The sequence below is a fragment of the Poecilia latipinna genome, unplaced genomic scaffold, assembly GCF_001443285.1.
Source record: "Poecilia latipinna isolate Pla-1442-1.1 unplaced genomic scaffold, P_latipinna-1.0 Scaffold488, whole genome shotgun sequence".
Classification (NCBI taxonomy): domain Eukaryota; kingdom Metazoa; phylum Chordata; class Actinopteri; order Cyprinodontiformes; family Poeciliidae; genus Poecilia; species Poecilia latipinna.
In genome coordinates, this window is record NW_015113104.1 from 499,689 (window position 1) to 513,960 (window position 14,272).

At 38.4% G+C, this 14,272-nt stretch overlaps 2 protein-coding genes across 2 annotated transcripts in view; both read left to right on the plus strand.

Moving 5' to 3' along the window:
• The window catches only part of LOC106952030 (very long-chain acyl-CoA synthetase), a 20,299-nt gene extending 16,798 nt beyond the window's left edge, over positions 1-3,501 (plus strand). The window contains exons 5-10 of the mRNA XM_015039881.1: positions 1,183-1,377; positions 1,575-1,665; positions 1,750-1,948; positions 2,165-2,262; positions 2,352-2,482; positions 2,572-3,501. Coding sequence (XP_014895367.1) covers positions 1,183-1,377; positions 1,575-1,665; positions 1,750-1,948; positions 2,165-2,262; positions 2,352-2,482; positions 2,572-2,748 — 891 coding nt within the window. The 3' untranslated portion in view covers positions 2,749-3,501. The remainder of the gene's footprint in view (positions 1-1,182; positions 1,378-1,574; positions 1,666-1,749; positions 1,949-2,164; positions 2,263-2,351; positions 2,483-2,571) is intronic.
• A 3,067-nt stretch (positions 3,502-6,568) lies between these two features.
• Positions 6,569-14,038, plus strand: LOC106952032 (very long-chain acyl-CoA synthetase). Its single transcript, XM_015039883.1, has 10 exons — positions 6,569-7,129; positions 8,404-8,613; positions 8,724-8,882; positions 9,305-9,429; positions 11,771-11,965; positions 12,093-12,183; positions 12,268-12,466; positions 13,120-13,217; positions 13,454-13,584; positions 13,672-14,038. Exons 1-10 carry the CDS (start codon positions 6,664-6,666, stop codon positions 13,843-13,845), a joined length of 1,848 nt encoding a protein of 615 aa, XP_014895369.1. The 5' UTR covers positions 6,569-6,663; the 3' UTR covers positions 13,846-14,038.
• The last annotated feature ends 234 nt before the right edge of the window (positions 14,039-14,272 follow it).

The following is a 14,272-nucleotide window of genomic DNA, read 5'->3' on the forward strand; positions in this document are numbered from 1 at the left end:
CTAATAAATATGATGGAAAAACGTTCTAGTTTACAACTTTTTGGATTTTTCTCAACTTCAAGTTGTGGTTTAACTGGATATAAAGTAGGACAGATTAAAGTGCTAAGCACTAAAATTGACTATATTTTTATTTTTAAAAATAAAAGTGACTGCAATAAATATTAGTTAACTATTTTAACCATAAGCACAGCATTTAGGTAATGCTAAGCTTGGAATATATTTGAAACACAAGAGAAGGTTGCCCATGTTGGTGAAACTTATTAAATCCAGCATCAGATGGTCAATTCATTTGGGAAACTGCAACTAAGTTGTCTGATAAGCAACAAATCAGACGTTGGCCTGTGTTAACCGTTCCTGCTCAATCTGCTGACCGTGGTCTGAAGACACAGGGGAGATGTTTCTCTAGGGCCGAAGTTCCTACTTCGGGGTTAACTCCCTCGCACGCCTTGAACATGAACCACGCGGTGGCACGGAGATGGTTGAGGTTAACTTTTAATAACTCTAGCTAACAGGTGAAAGCTGCACAGACTTTTCTTACAGCCGCTGCTCCGGTCGTCTTCTACACACTCACACCGCCTCACACACACCGTCTCTCTCTCCTCCCTCCTACAAGGATGCAGGGGTTCCTTTTGTATGCAGCGCCCCCCTTCAGACCGGAGGACGACTGCCACACATCTCTTGCACCCGCACAACTCACTAAGCTAAACATCACATACAGTGGAGGCACTTTCCGCAACACCTGAAACAAATATTTCAATAAAATCTTGTTGAGATGGAAATAATAAATTTCACTTCTTGCTTTAGTTGTGTAGACTACTCATTTTCTGGACTCTGTTTGCTAACCAGACAGACATTTGATCGATTTATTATTAATTTGAAGTCGCAACATTCACCAGTGTTGCTGTACATCACACATTTTACTAACGTTTCCTTGTCAGGCAAAGGAAAAAATATATATAGATTTTGTATTAGAGTTGGTCTGTGTCAGTACAGATGCTAACAAAGCTGTAAAATAGTTTATAAATCAAAAGCCTGTTTCAACATCCTGCTGTTTTGTGTTTGTCAAACTATTTCATAAAAATGTCAATACAGAATAAACACTTGGAGCCTGTAAATTAGTGTTGCATTTACATTTTACAAACTGCTCAATGTTTCCTTTTTTATTTTTGCATGAATCCGTAGAGGGACAATGACAAAGACCATAAAGTCAGACTGGCCATTGGCAACGGAGTCCGAGCAGAAGTCTGGAAAGAATTCCTGAGTCGCTTTGGAAACATCCACGTTTTCGAGTTTTATGCCTCCACAGAGGGAAATATAGGATTCCTGAACTACACTGGGAAAATAGGAGCAGTTGGACGAGTTCACTTTTTGCACAAGGTAAGGGTGAGAATATGCATCGCATAGTTGAACTGTGCACACACGGCTTTATGTGCTCAAATGAGTTTTTAACACATAAAGCCACGTTTGAAGTGTTAAATCCATCAAACACAGTTTTTACTGGGGGGAATGTTTACAAAGGCAGCACATTAAAAGCAATTTTTCTAACTGGACTCTAATTTCAATACTCTTTGCAGAGATTGTTTCCCTACACACTTGTGAAGTACGACACAGAGCGCGACGAACCGGTACGAGATGCTAACGGTCTCTGCATTGAGACCTCGAAAGGTGAAGAGTAATTACAACAGTGACAGATCTTTTTCTTTCTTTTTTTTTGGTCTTTTTATTCTGAACTTGGTCTTTTTGTCCCAGGTAAGACGGGACTGCTGGTGTCGAAGATTACAGACATCACACCTTTTGTTGGATACGCTCAAAACGAAGAGCAGACGGAGAGGAAAAAGCTGCGCAATGTCCTGAAAAAGGGAGACCTTTACTTCAACACCGGTGACCTAATGAGGATCGATAAAGACAATTTCATTTACTTCCAGGATCGTGTCGGGGACACCTTCAGGTATACTGCCCTTCTCCTAACAGTGGACTTGTTGATTAGATAAAACAGTAGAGAGGACAAGTTTTTCTTTTACTTCTACCTATAATGAACCAGAATTTCTTTTTTACCAAATCCTTAATTGGCTTTTATTTTATGTTTTACTACATGTCTAAACCAGAAAAAAATAAATAAATAAATAAAGACTTCAACTGATTGCAAGTTATTTTGAGAACATAGGTGGAAAGGTGAGAACGTTGCGACAACTGAGGTCTCCGACATCCTTTCGATGAGTGACTGTCTGCAAGAGGCCAATGTTTACGGAGTGCAAGTGCCAGGTAATACTCACTTAGCAAATATCGTTTAGCATAATTTTCTTATTACAGCTGAATTTTGTTTGAATTTATGTTATTTTATTTTCATTCAGGGCACGAGGGGCGCGCGGGAATGGCAGCTGCCACTCTGAAGAACGACGCACGGTTTGACGGAAGTAAACTTTATGACCACGTTGTTAGCTACCTGCCCTCATACGCACGGCCTCGCTTCATAAGGCTGCAGGTAAAATTCAGTCGAAACGAGCGCAAACAGACGGGCTTTGTTCTGCTGTGAACGCGCGGCTGTGATCAGTCCCTTTCCTCTCGTTCCAGAGTGCAGTGGAAGTCACAGCCACTTTTAAGCAGATGAAAGTGAAGCTAGTGAATCAGGGGTTTGATCCGGAAAACATCCAGGAGCCTCTTTACGTCCTCGACGACAGAGCGAAAAGCTACGTACCGCTGACGGCTGAGGTCTACCGCTCCATCCTGTCAGGAAGCGTCAAGCTGTAACGAGCTCCACTGGCCGAGCGAGAGACGAAAATCATTTGTTGTTTTTTGTTTCTTAACGAATGATTTCCAGCTCAGGGAGACAAATGTCATTTTAGATATCCTCATGTTTTTTCTTTTTAAACATACACAGTAATCAGTGTTGTATTCCGACAAGCACATTCACAAGGTAATCATGAAACTACATTGCTGTAGATAGCATAATAACTGCTTGCCATGCTGCATTAACTGCTTAGACCTTTTTTTTTTTTTTTTACTCGATGTCATATTTGCGTTTAGATTTATCTTTTCAGAGATGGAATGCGGTAAATCCTGTTACAGCTAAAACATGGCATGGATAATGTTTCATAATTTCTTGCAAAATGTGACCTTTTTTCCATAAGTATTGCTTTTATATATGCCTTGAAGGGCTCAGTTGAAGTAATAATCTATAAGCTATAAAAAACATATAGATAACATCCTTATTTGAAATTGATGTTATCAGCCAGTGTCTGTGAAAATTAGCCAAACTGCCAAAACTTAAAGTTACTGTTGCAGTAAATTGTGTAGGTTTTCAGTATTTTTGCCCATCAGGAGCCTGATGTTACGAGTCCAGATGTCAAAAGAGAAGGAGAACACAAGGTGGCGCCAACGCCGCTGTTCACGCTTTGACTCTTCTCTTACTGCTGACATTTTTTTATTTTGGTGAAAGAGACCAAGAAGTATTTTAAAAGTGTTTAGTTGACTGACAATAAAGATACAGTTGCTAACAAAAAACACATCTAATCAAACCTTTATTACTTGATTTGAACTTTGCTTCACAACTAGAGTCTGAAAATATCGTGATATGTTTAAAAAAAGTCAAGTTATGTTTGTTTTTTTAATATATATTTACTTGAACTTTTAATTTAAACAGTGATAATGAAGCTATTTGTATCACTTCCTACTTTTATATCATATACGTTATTAATATGACGTGCATCGCAAAAACAGTATTTTTGGAAACATTTCTGGTTGAGAAAAGTTTAGACAAGATGTAGTTAAAATATTCGAATGCTTTTCAAGGAAATAGTGGAAGAGATTTGCATATTTATCTCTGCAGTGACTATGATGTTTTTAAAGAGTCTAAGGGATTGGTAAATTATTCAGTTTATTTATAAAGCGTCAATTCACACAAATGTCAGATTTTGGTATTTCTAAAGACAAACAGACAATTCATTTTGTAGACATACGAAATGAATTGTCTACATAATTACCAGAAATCTCAAATAAACCCAAAACAGTGGAGTCCAATTCCATATATGGGGTGAGAACGACAGTCTGCGACTTTGTCCTGGAAAGAGACAGAGATGAAATCAGAACTTCTGTCTTGTCTAAGGACATAATCAGAAACATGAAAGGTTTTAGAGAGTTAGTATATCGGTTTATAAAAACAGGAATTGACCCTGTCTTTAGGGTCAATTCCTGCCCAATACAAACAGGTTAAACTTGAGTCCAGTTGAGTGAACTCAGGTGAGTCCAATTGAGTGGACTCCGTTGAGTCCAGTTGGACTCACGTCATTTCATTCCATGACGTGCTTTCATTTCATGGAGGCATGTCATTGTTCCGTTCTTTTTTTAGGTATTATGTCATTTGTTATTCCTTTATGGACAGTTTGATTAGTTAGATAATGAATATATAGAGCAATGAAAGTTAATCTTTGATTTCCTTTTTCTCCACATGTAGGTTTACTCAACAGACTATTAAGATTCATAAAAATGTTTCTCTTACACTCTAAAAAGAAAATAGTTGAACCAACTTAATCGAATTGCTTCTGTGGGTAACAAGCAATTCAATTAAGTTTATCCAACTTAATTTATTAAGTTTAACCAATTCAATATATCATAATCATCCAACTCAATTTGTTAATTTTTTTTAAACAAATTTATTAAGTATGTTTAAGATAACAGATTTAAGTCAGTCTTTCTCAAATCATTTAGTTTACTTCAAAATACAGTAAATGGACTGAACTTACATAGCGCTTTTCCAGTCATTTTGACCACTCAAAGTGCTTTACACTAGAATCACATTCACCCATTTGCACTCACACATTTATACACAGATACGCAGATCAGTAGGCAATTTGGGGTTTCAGTTGACTTTCTGTAGACTTAAGTCAAAGAGATTTTAAATGTTTATTAGAACAAAATAAATGATTTGAGTAAGAGTGGTTTAAATTTGTCATGTTAAACCCCCTTATGAATTAAGTTATAAAATATTAGCAAATTGAGATGGAAGGACTTAGTGAATTGACTTGGATGATCATAATAAATTGGGTTGGTCAGACATAGGATACGAAACTGGCATTGAACTCAATTGTTTTAAGTAAAAGTCAAAGTGAAAAGTTCCTTTAGGTTAAAGATTTGTAAGTTTTGAGTTAAATGAACACAAAAAAACCAAGTTGTCATAGCAAAAGCAAAAGAATTAAGTGAAATTAAAGTAAATAAGTCCATAAGATGAACTGCAGCCCAAATACAGTTTTTAGAGTGTAGCCAATCTCAACTACAGTTTTATTTCTTTTAATTTATTTCAAACTGTTTAAAAAAAAAAGAGAGAGAGAGAAAACAAGTAGCCAGTAGGACAAGAGAAAATATGTGCATACAAAACCAAGAACAAAATAATTAGCTTACCGCTACTTTTCTGTTAGAAAAAAAAAAGTTTACATTTGATGCGTTTTAAAGGCACTGGTTGCTATGACAATGCACACATGAGCATTTTCATATGACTCTCTCAATGTGTTTGCACCATATGAAATGAATTGTCTATATTGCAATGTTCGGATACATTAAAAATGTTTCAGCTGTTATTTTTAAATCTTCTTTTCTATAAAAACGCTACAACTAACAGTGTTTAAGAAATGTGAGGTCACTGTGAATTTAGCTGCTACACCAGATGTTTGCATACATTGTTAGATGAAAAAGTTAAATGAAAATAAACCTCTGGGTGTATGTTAGCACATCTTTTTTGTTTATCAAACGTCGGGAAAATTAAAAGAAATTTGCCTGTATTGCATAAACAAATTGTGGATATCAACAGACCCGGTTCATTTTGTAAATGTATTTCCAGAAGCCTGCAGCTCATCCATTCTTTAAGCATATGCGAGTGTGTGGAGAGGAGACATTTTCTGTATTTAGGAGCTGTGCCAATGTTTTTGAGCGAAATGCGAGGATCGAATCCAGAACGAAAACATAAGACAAGTCCTGTATCGATGTGGGGCTGAAATACCAACTCAGGTTGGCATTTTAAAAGCAACTCAGCAAATGCTTCCAGATGTACAATGTAACTTCAGGCAACGACTAAGTTTTGGAGTGGCCATCAAAAGCCCTGAGCTAAGTGTCATGCTGAGAATTTAAACTCAGAAATGCATGAATACATTTCTGAGTTTAAAATATGTAATAAAAATGCCAACAAAACCACTGTTAGTCAGGCATTTAATGTGTAGAAACTATGTTGTTAATTATAATTAAATTAGATTGCTGCTTTAAACCACACTGAATTAGTTACTATGTGATGATTTCAGTGTTAAATATTTAATAAAACTCTGATGATTGATCTCAGTCAGTGATCATAACTGTAAATGGGAAACATGCACATCATCCCACTGACTACTTTTTCAACAAACTTCCTTTGCTCATTGTCATGTTTTAAACAATGATCTGACGTTTTAAGCCCAAATGATTGCGCTGCACCCCTGAAACATAGGACCCTGGGACCACATGCTTCCCCTTTCAGCAGTGGTTGGTCAGTGAAAACGTGTGTGGACCCTTTTTTTTCTTCTTTTACAACCAGAAGAGGGGGGAGTTGGGCAAAGTTCAGGAGGCGTAAGCGAATCAAAACTTTTCACCGCAGTGGTTGAGGCTCTCTTAACCCTCAGGACTGAGTCTGCAACCCGGAGCACAATGATTGCATACATCCTATTTACGGTTTTGGCAATTTTGCCATTGTTCATCTATTTGCGAAATCCCTATGTTCTGGGGGATCTAAGATACACGGTCACTGTAATTCGCATCGGCATCCGAATGAGCAAAATGAAGAAGAACTTTTCCAGCCTGCTGGACTGCTTCTTGGATAGAGTGGAGAAGCATCCAGAAAAGACCTTTCTGATCTTTGAGGAGAGCTCCTACACGTACAGGCAGGCCGACAGGGAGAGCAACAAAGTAGCCAGAGCTCTGTCGATGCACGCCCAGCTGAAGGAGGGGGACACAGTCGCTGTGTTTCTGGGCAACGAGCCCCACTTTGTGTGGCTCTGGCTGGGTTTGGCCAAGCTGGGCTGCGTGGCGTCGCTCCTCAACTCCAACATCAGGTCCAAGTCTCTGGTCCACTGCTTCTCCTGCTGCGAAGCCAAGGTCCTCATCGCCGGTGCTGGTAAGCTGGAGCCACTTTTCAGAGGGGGTCCATTTGTAGAATTTTTTCAGGGTTTTTTTTTTTTTTTCTGTATCCCATTTTTCCGAGACCGTTTTTATACTGTCACGTGACTTGCTGAGAAATGAATGATTTTGTCCAATGAGCTTTTTTTTGTTCCTGTTTTTCAATGTCTATTGAAGCCAGTGCTAATGTTATAACGCATCTGTGTTTATTTTGAGACAAACAGAACATGAACTAATCATTGGGTAGATTAAATTAGTTAGACTATGGTTCTCAAACTGTGGTTCGAGTTCCTCATGTGGTACGTGCTTCCTGTTAAGCTGGATCTCGGGTCTGGGAATAACATTAAGCCCAACCTAATCTTGCTCCAGTTTGATGCTGGAAAAACGGTGGGCTTTGATAAGCTAACAACAGTGTATTTCTCTGAATTTTGACCTTTCAATCACTAACATACTGTTCACTAAAGGATCTTGTAGAATATGTGTGATTTGCGACACGAATAATTAGAAAACAAGATAAGCCATTTTTTTTATCTTTATTTGAGCATCGAATGTTGGATTTTTCAAGTCTCCACTTGAAATTTTGACATGTGACTTGTCATACAAGCCTGTACACTTAAATTGTCAGGAAAACAATGGAATACAGAGTTTGACTGCATTGTTCAATCAAATATGTAATGGCAATAAACATGATTTTTTTTCCCGTAGCAACAAAGCAAAAAAAAAAAAAAAAAGCAACAAAACAGTCCAGTCTGACTTTTAAAATATGCATTTGATTTATTTTTGGTGGTTCTTGCAACAAAAAAGTTCTTTTCAAAAGGTGTGACTTTCATCACAGAAACCAAAAGCCAGAACAGAATTTTATTATTTTTATATTTCTGTTGCTATATACAGATACACGGGCTGCAGAAAAGGGAATTAAGGTTAATTTCACCCCCTTTTTGTTTTTTCAGAAATAGATAAATGAACCCATCACATCCAAACTGACTACTTTATTCTGTTTGAAAACCAGCTTAGCGGTGAACTATTAGCAATGCAAGCAGATAAAGATAGACATTTTACAGCACCATGTGTGAAAAGTGCTATAAAATAGCTCACATTGTCATGCGGTTTCCTGTTTGCTCTCCCCTGCCCCGTTGTGTCACAGACAATAAATCAAACAGCTTTAGATTAAACTACACGTGCAATATTTGGATTTATTTGTAACTTCCTTGAGAACTACCGTTCATATTTGCACAGACCTCTAATGCCACTTTTCTTCTCGCTTTCTCTCAGACTTGCAAGGAGCCGTAGAAGAGGTTTTGCCAGCTCTGAGAGAGCAGGGCATACGCGTGTTTATCCTCAGCGACCACAGTGACGTTGAAGGCATTGAAAGCCTCTCCGATAAGATCGAGTGGACCTGTGACGAGCCTCTGTCGCCAGAGCTGAGGGCAAACGTCAGCCTCAAAACTCCCGCTGTCTACATCTACACATCAGGGACCACGGGTAATCAGCCGTCCTGGTCTGACCTTGACCTGTTCCTTCCATAGTGTTTCTTGGTGGCTGTGGCCTTGAACTGCACCCAAAAGGCTTTTAATAGCAATGTTATCTTTTAGGACTTCCCAAGGCAGCTGTAGTTAACCACGAGAGGGTATGGATGTCAGCTTTTCTCCTGACTATAATTGGTGTGCACTCCAGCGATGTTCTCTATTTGTACCTGCCCCTCTATCACTCCTCTGGATTTCTGATGGGACTCTGCGGAGCCATAGAGCGAGGTAATCCATGAGAGACTTCAATCAGACATGTCGCCTACGACATGTCTGATTAACATGTCGTAGAACCATGGATGAACCATTCATCCATGGTTCATGGATGAATGAACCATGAGTAGCTAGAGCGATGGTGAGTATTAGGAGAAATGTGGAGAAGAACCTAAAAGAAAGTGAATTAACTCAATATCTTAAAAATGTGACGATGTCCAGTAGCTATTTAGTCATTGTCTGTCTGCTGCTTTGTGTCAATAATGATATCAAGTTTATGTAAGGTTAAACCTCAAGTAACAGGTAATCTGGTTCTGGTTTCCAGTGTTTGTGTCTGAAAGACTCAAAGCTCAGTTTACAAACCTGTAAACACTACTGAGCCCTCAGCTAGCCTCGTGTCTCGTTTTCTGCTGTTATCTGTACGTCTTCCTTTTCAGGCATCACTGTGGTTTTGAGACAAAAATTCTCGGCTTCCAACTTCTGGAACGACTGCAGAAAGCACAATGTGACCGTCATTCAGTACATAGGAGAGATCATGCGTTACCTGTGCAACACACCCAAGGTGAACATTAGTTTGAAATCACACGATCCCAAAAGACCTTTATTAACCCTGCTGAATTTAGAGCACATTTTGATCAAGCAGCAGACCTAACCTTCCTTAAAAAGTTTAGTCATTGCTTAAATATCCAAGAACTTGGAGCACATCAAAATGTCCTCTAAATTCAGCAGGGTTAACAATCCAAGAACTTGGATAATTTAATAACCTCCTCAACAGTGGGGAAGAATGACTCTCTTTTAACAGGAAGAAACCTCCAGCTAACCAGACAAACATCACGGCTGTTCTGCACAGAATAACATTAAAGATATTTGTCATTTCTCAGGTTTCTTCTACCTGAGAAATGGCAAAAAATTGGCTTTTTGTTCAATTTAAAGGCTTCAGTCAATCATGTGAATTTGAATGCTAGATAAAGATAAAGAAAAGGTTATTTCTCTTAAATATAATGACGATGTGATTAACCCCCTTTTTAGGAAGCTGATTTCACTTTTAGCCATCTACAGGTCTGATTATTGCAAGACTCATTAAATAAAATAAAAAAAAAATTAAAAACACCGAACCTGTCTGACATGAAGGAGGCTAAAAACATTCAGAAAGCAACACAGTTTGGAAGGCAATACAGACGAGAAACAAAGCTGAGTCACAAGCAGCTGTTATGTTTCATACTTTAGTATTAGATTATTAGTTACTTTTTCACTGGATGGTTTGGACGTTTCTTTTTTCCTTAATAAATGAGATCATAATTTCAAAACCTCTATCTATCTAGTCAGCTGTCTCTCTAGCTAGCTCTCTAGCTAGCTAGAGAGACAGCTCTCACTTATGTTTGTGTGAAATTAAGATTTGCTTGATAACCTGAAAACATTTAAATTACATTTAAAAACCTGTAGAAATATGAAAGGAGCTGGCCTACACATACAGGAGCTCTGTGTTAAGAGTGCCGTGTGGTTGAGGTCCCAGTGGAAGAGGCTTGTGTACACTGATATATTGGGAGGGATGCGAAAAGCAGGGAGAGTTTATGACTGTAGCAGCCTGGTGTGAGAACCTTGTCCTCAGCCTGGTGGAGCCAGTCTGTGGGTACATTGTGACTGAGATCAGGAGGCCAGACAGAGGCAGGTTGTGTTGTTTATGAGGTCGGCTGCTTTCCTGTTGATTTCACTCTCTGTATTCTCTGTACAACACAGGGTCTTTCTTTTCCTTCCAGTGTAGCAGGGCAGCTAGACAGGATGGATTCAATAGGGACGTCGAATCCGTGCTGATAATTTCTTTGCCTTTGGGCCATTAGTTGTTGCTATGTGAAAGTTTTTTTTTTATGTTTAATTATTATAATGTTTCGTTTTCTTAATGTTTTTCCCGGACATTTTACACGTTCGAAATAAAGATTTGCTTTCATTTCATTTAATATATGTTACAGTCAATCAATCAATCAATCAATCAATCACTCAATCAATCAATCAATCAATCAATCAATCAATCAATCAATCAATCAATCAATCAATCAATCAATCAATCAATCAATCAATCCTATTTATTCAGACACAATTATGGTCCATAAAAAAAAAAACAAGAAACAGACAGAACGACAACAAGAACAATAAAAATAAAATAGTCATCCACTGCCATATAAACTCAGTGATTCCTGAGTTTTGAACAGGATTGGTCAAAGTGTGAATGATGCTGTTCATCACAGAGTCTGTTAACCTACACATACATCTGTACATAATGTTCTGAAGCACTGCAGCACAAGTTGGTACTGCACTGACATTTACTAACATCTGACTGGGACTACTCCGTCGCGGCACCCCGAGCAGCATCCTCGGGCCGTCATCGTAAGCGACCTGAAATTTATGCATACTGCTTTTTCTTTATGCATAAAGATTGAAGAGCCAGATTGGAGAAACACAAACGTCTTTTTAAAATTCCAGGAAAAAAAGCACAAATAAGCTATTTAAACTGGGCAGCACTAAATAACTAAGTAGCAAATATGCATTAGTGACTTTCGGACCAAATGGTACGTGCCAAAAGTGTAAGGACAAAATAAAATCCCCATTTTTTTCTCTTTTCAAAAAATGTATTCGACTTCTGTTCAGCCCAGTTTATCTAAATTACCTTAATTGAATTACTTTAATTACTTTAAAAACAGCTATTAAAATTACAGATGCTGTGTTTACTATGCTGCATTCTTGTTCACATGCTGTCCGATTTCTCATTTTTATTTGTCCAACTACATGGCGATACATTTTAAAAGCCACTAAAATGACGTTACCTAACTTTGCTCTTGCATCATTATGCAACATTGCTCATAAAGATGCTTTGTTTGTTTCTGACCTCTCCTTCACCCTCCCCTCAGAAAGACAATGAGAAGGATCATAAAGTGAGACTGGCTCTGGGGAACGGGATAAGGCCGGACACCTGGGTTGACTTCCTGCAGCGGTTTGGGAACGTTCGCATCTGCGAATGCTATGGAGCGACAGAATCCAATATTGGATTTATCAACGACGTGGGAAAAGTTGGAGCCGTCGGCAGAGAGCATTTACTCTACAAGGTGAGAATCGTAATTAGCATAATATGTGTACGTGTATATTGTTTGTGCTTGTCAAATTTTTATCTGTACAGGATATTCAAATTGCTCTCAAATGATTTCTTATGTTTCGTTTATCGTAATCTCCCAGATGTCATGTCCATACGCCCTCATAAGGTATGACACAGAAAAAGAGGAGCCAGTCAGAAGCTCCAGAGGATTTTGCATTGAAGTCCCTAAAGGTGAGTTCGTTCAGATGCAAATCTAACATCCTTCCTTGTCTTTTTTTCAAAACTTACCATGGTTTTTGCTTCTCTAACGTAAAGGCGAAACCGGTCTGCTGGTGGGGAAGATAGGACAGAGAACCCCTTTCTATGGCTACGCCAAGAACAAACAGCAGACGGAGAAGAAGAAGCTGCGAGACGTCTTCGTGCAGGGAGACCTCTACTTTAACAGCGGCGACCTGTTAAGGATAGACGAGGAGGGATTTGTTTACTTTCAGGACCGCATTGGAGACACTTTCAGGTCAGTGGCTGGGACAAAATGGAAAAATCTATACAGATGGACACTTGGAGAAGAGTATGAGCCTATGAAGACAGAAGGAAAGTTGGTTTACCACCAATAAGTAGTTGCCCTTTTTGGTTAAATCATATTTAAAGCTCTTGTAACACTGATTGTATCATAATTTCAGTCAGAACATATACTGTAGATGTATATTTCTATGATCTTGATACAGAGATAATCTGCATCCTAGGCTGGCCTATTGATTATACTTATAGTAGACAGGCTGAAAATGCTATAATGGACACATAAGATCATCATTTGTCATTATTTTTCCAGATCTGAAGATCATTAAGGCACAAAAAGGTCCAATGTAAAAGTGGTATCAGCTGGTATAAATGTTTGCAAGCTAGTTTTCCCTTAAAATACAACAATGTTCTGAGATCTGAGTTGTCTCAGGTAGAATATATCAATGTTGGAACTGGAAGTGTTTTGAGTAATCTATGTGAGACATTAACTGTTGAGAAACTTAAATATTTGACTTTTTTGCTTTATTGATTTCTCTCTAGGTGTAATAGTTTTCACAATATTGGATTTTTTTTTATTTTATTATTATTATTCTACCAACCTGCAGCTAACTTCTCCATGTGCTCCGGCTGTGTTTTCGTCTTGTGCAGGTGGAAAGGAGAAAACGTGGCGACCACTGAGGTGGCTGATCATTTACTGACCGTGGATTTTATTGAGGAGGCTAATGTTTACGGTGTGAAGGTTCCAGGTAAATTTTACGTCATTACTACCCGTTTCACAACTTTGTAAATAGAAATATAGATTTCTACTTTTAACTGGGCAAGAATGTATATATTTTTTCTTTCTCATTGTAGCACATCAAGTAGAAAGTAATGATAAAAACTGAATATGACTTCTGAGGAGAACCTTTTCTACCATTGTTGGAAAAGTTAAAGACTTGTGATTTAATAAAGTTGTCTTTTAACATTGACTGGGACTGATTAGGGCACGAAGGAAGGATTGGAATGGCGGCTCTGAAGCTGAAAGAAAACACAGACTTTGATGGCGCAGCCGTGTATGAGCATGTCAAAAACTTCCTGCCCAGCTACGCCAGGCCACATTTCTTACGGATCCAGGTGACCCGATGTAGAAAGAAAGATGCAAAATGTTGGTAAAATCAACATAAAAATTCTCATAGTGACAAGAAATTGTTCCTGGGACAGGATGCTGTAGCGGTGACCGGGACGTTCAAGCAGCTGAAGGCGAAACTGGCTGAGGAGGGTTTCGACCCCGCCATCATCCAAGACCCTTTGTTTTTCCTGGAGGACGGTAAAGGCTACGTACCCATGACTCAGGAGATTCTCGCCGCCATCACCGAGGGAACACTCAAGCTCTGAACGAGTCGAGCGATGCATCTGATTTTAAACGTTTTAGGCAATGACAGGCTGCAAAGTGGTGCAAAATGACCAATATGCATTCAGCATGTTTACAAAGGGTGAGAGGGAAAATATGTCATATAGGAATATTTAATAGATTATCGTTGTTTTTGTTTACATATGTATAATTCAAATCTAAATAAAACAATTTTTAAATAAATCCGGTTCATATTTCATTTATTGTATTATTTATTTCACCAATTTACAACGAATATCTGGAGGCAATTTGCAAAACAAGGGATTCAAACAAACTTCCACCAGAGCATCCGTTTTCAGCAACTGAGTGTTGAGAGGACAAGAGGGAGACACCGAAGCCCTGAGCCTGGAGTTTATTTACATATGGGAAAATGAAGCAAGAAAAAAACAAACAAACACACACACACACACA

Bases quoted from the DNA above. Each gene is read 5' to 3' on its own strand.
- LOC106952032 (XM_015039883.1), top strand. From the start codon at position 6,664: ATGATTGCATACATCCTATTTACGGTTTTGGCAATTTTGCCATTGTTC. The intron at 7,130-8,403 runs GTAAGCTGGAGC...GCTTTCTCTCAG, and splicing joins GGTCCTCATCGCCGGTGCTG to ACTTGCAAGGAGCCGTAGAA. The intron at 12,467-13,119 runs GTCAGTGGCTGG...CGTCTTGTGCAG, and splicing joins CGCATTGGAGACACTTTCAG to GTGGAAAGGAGAAAACGTGG.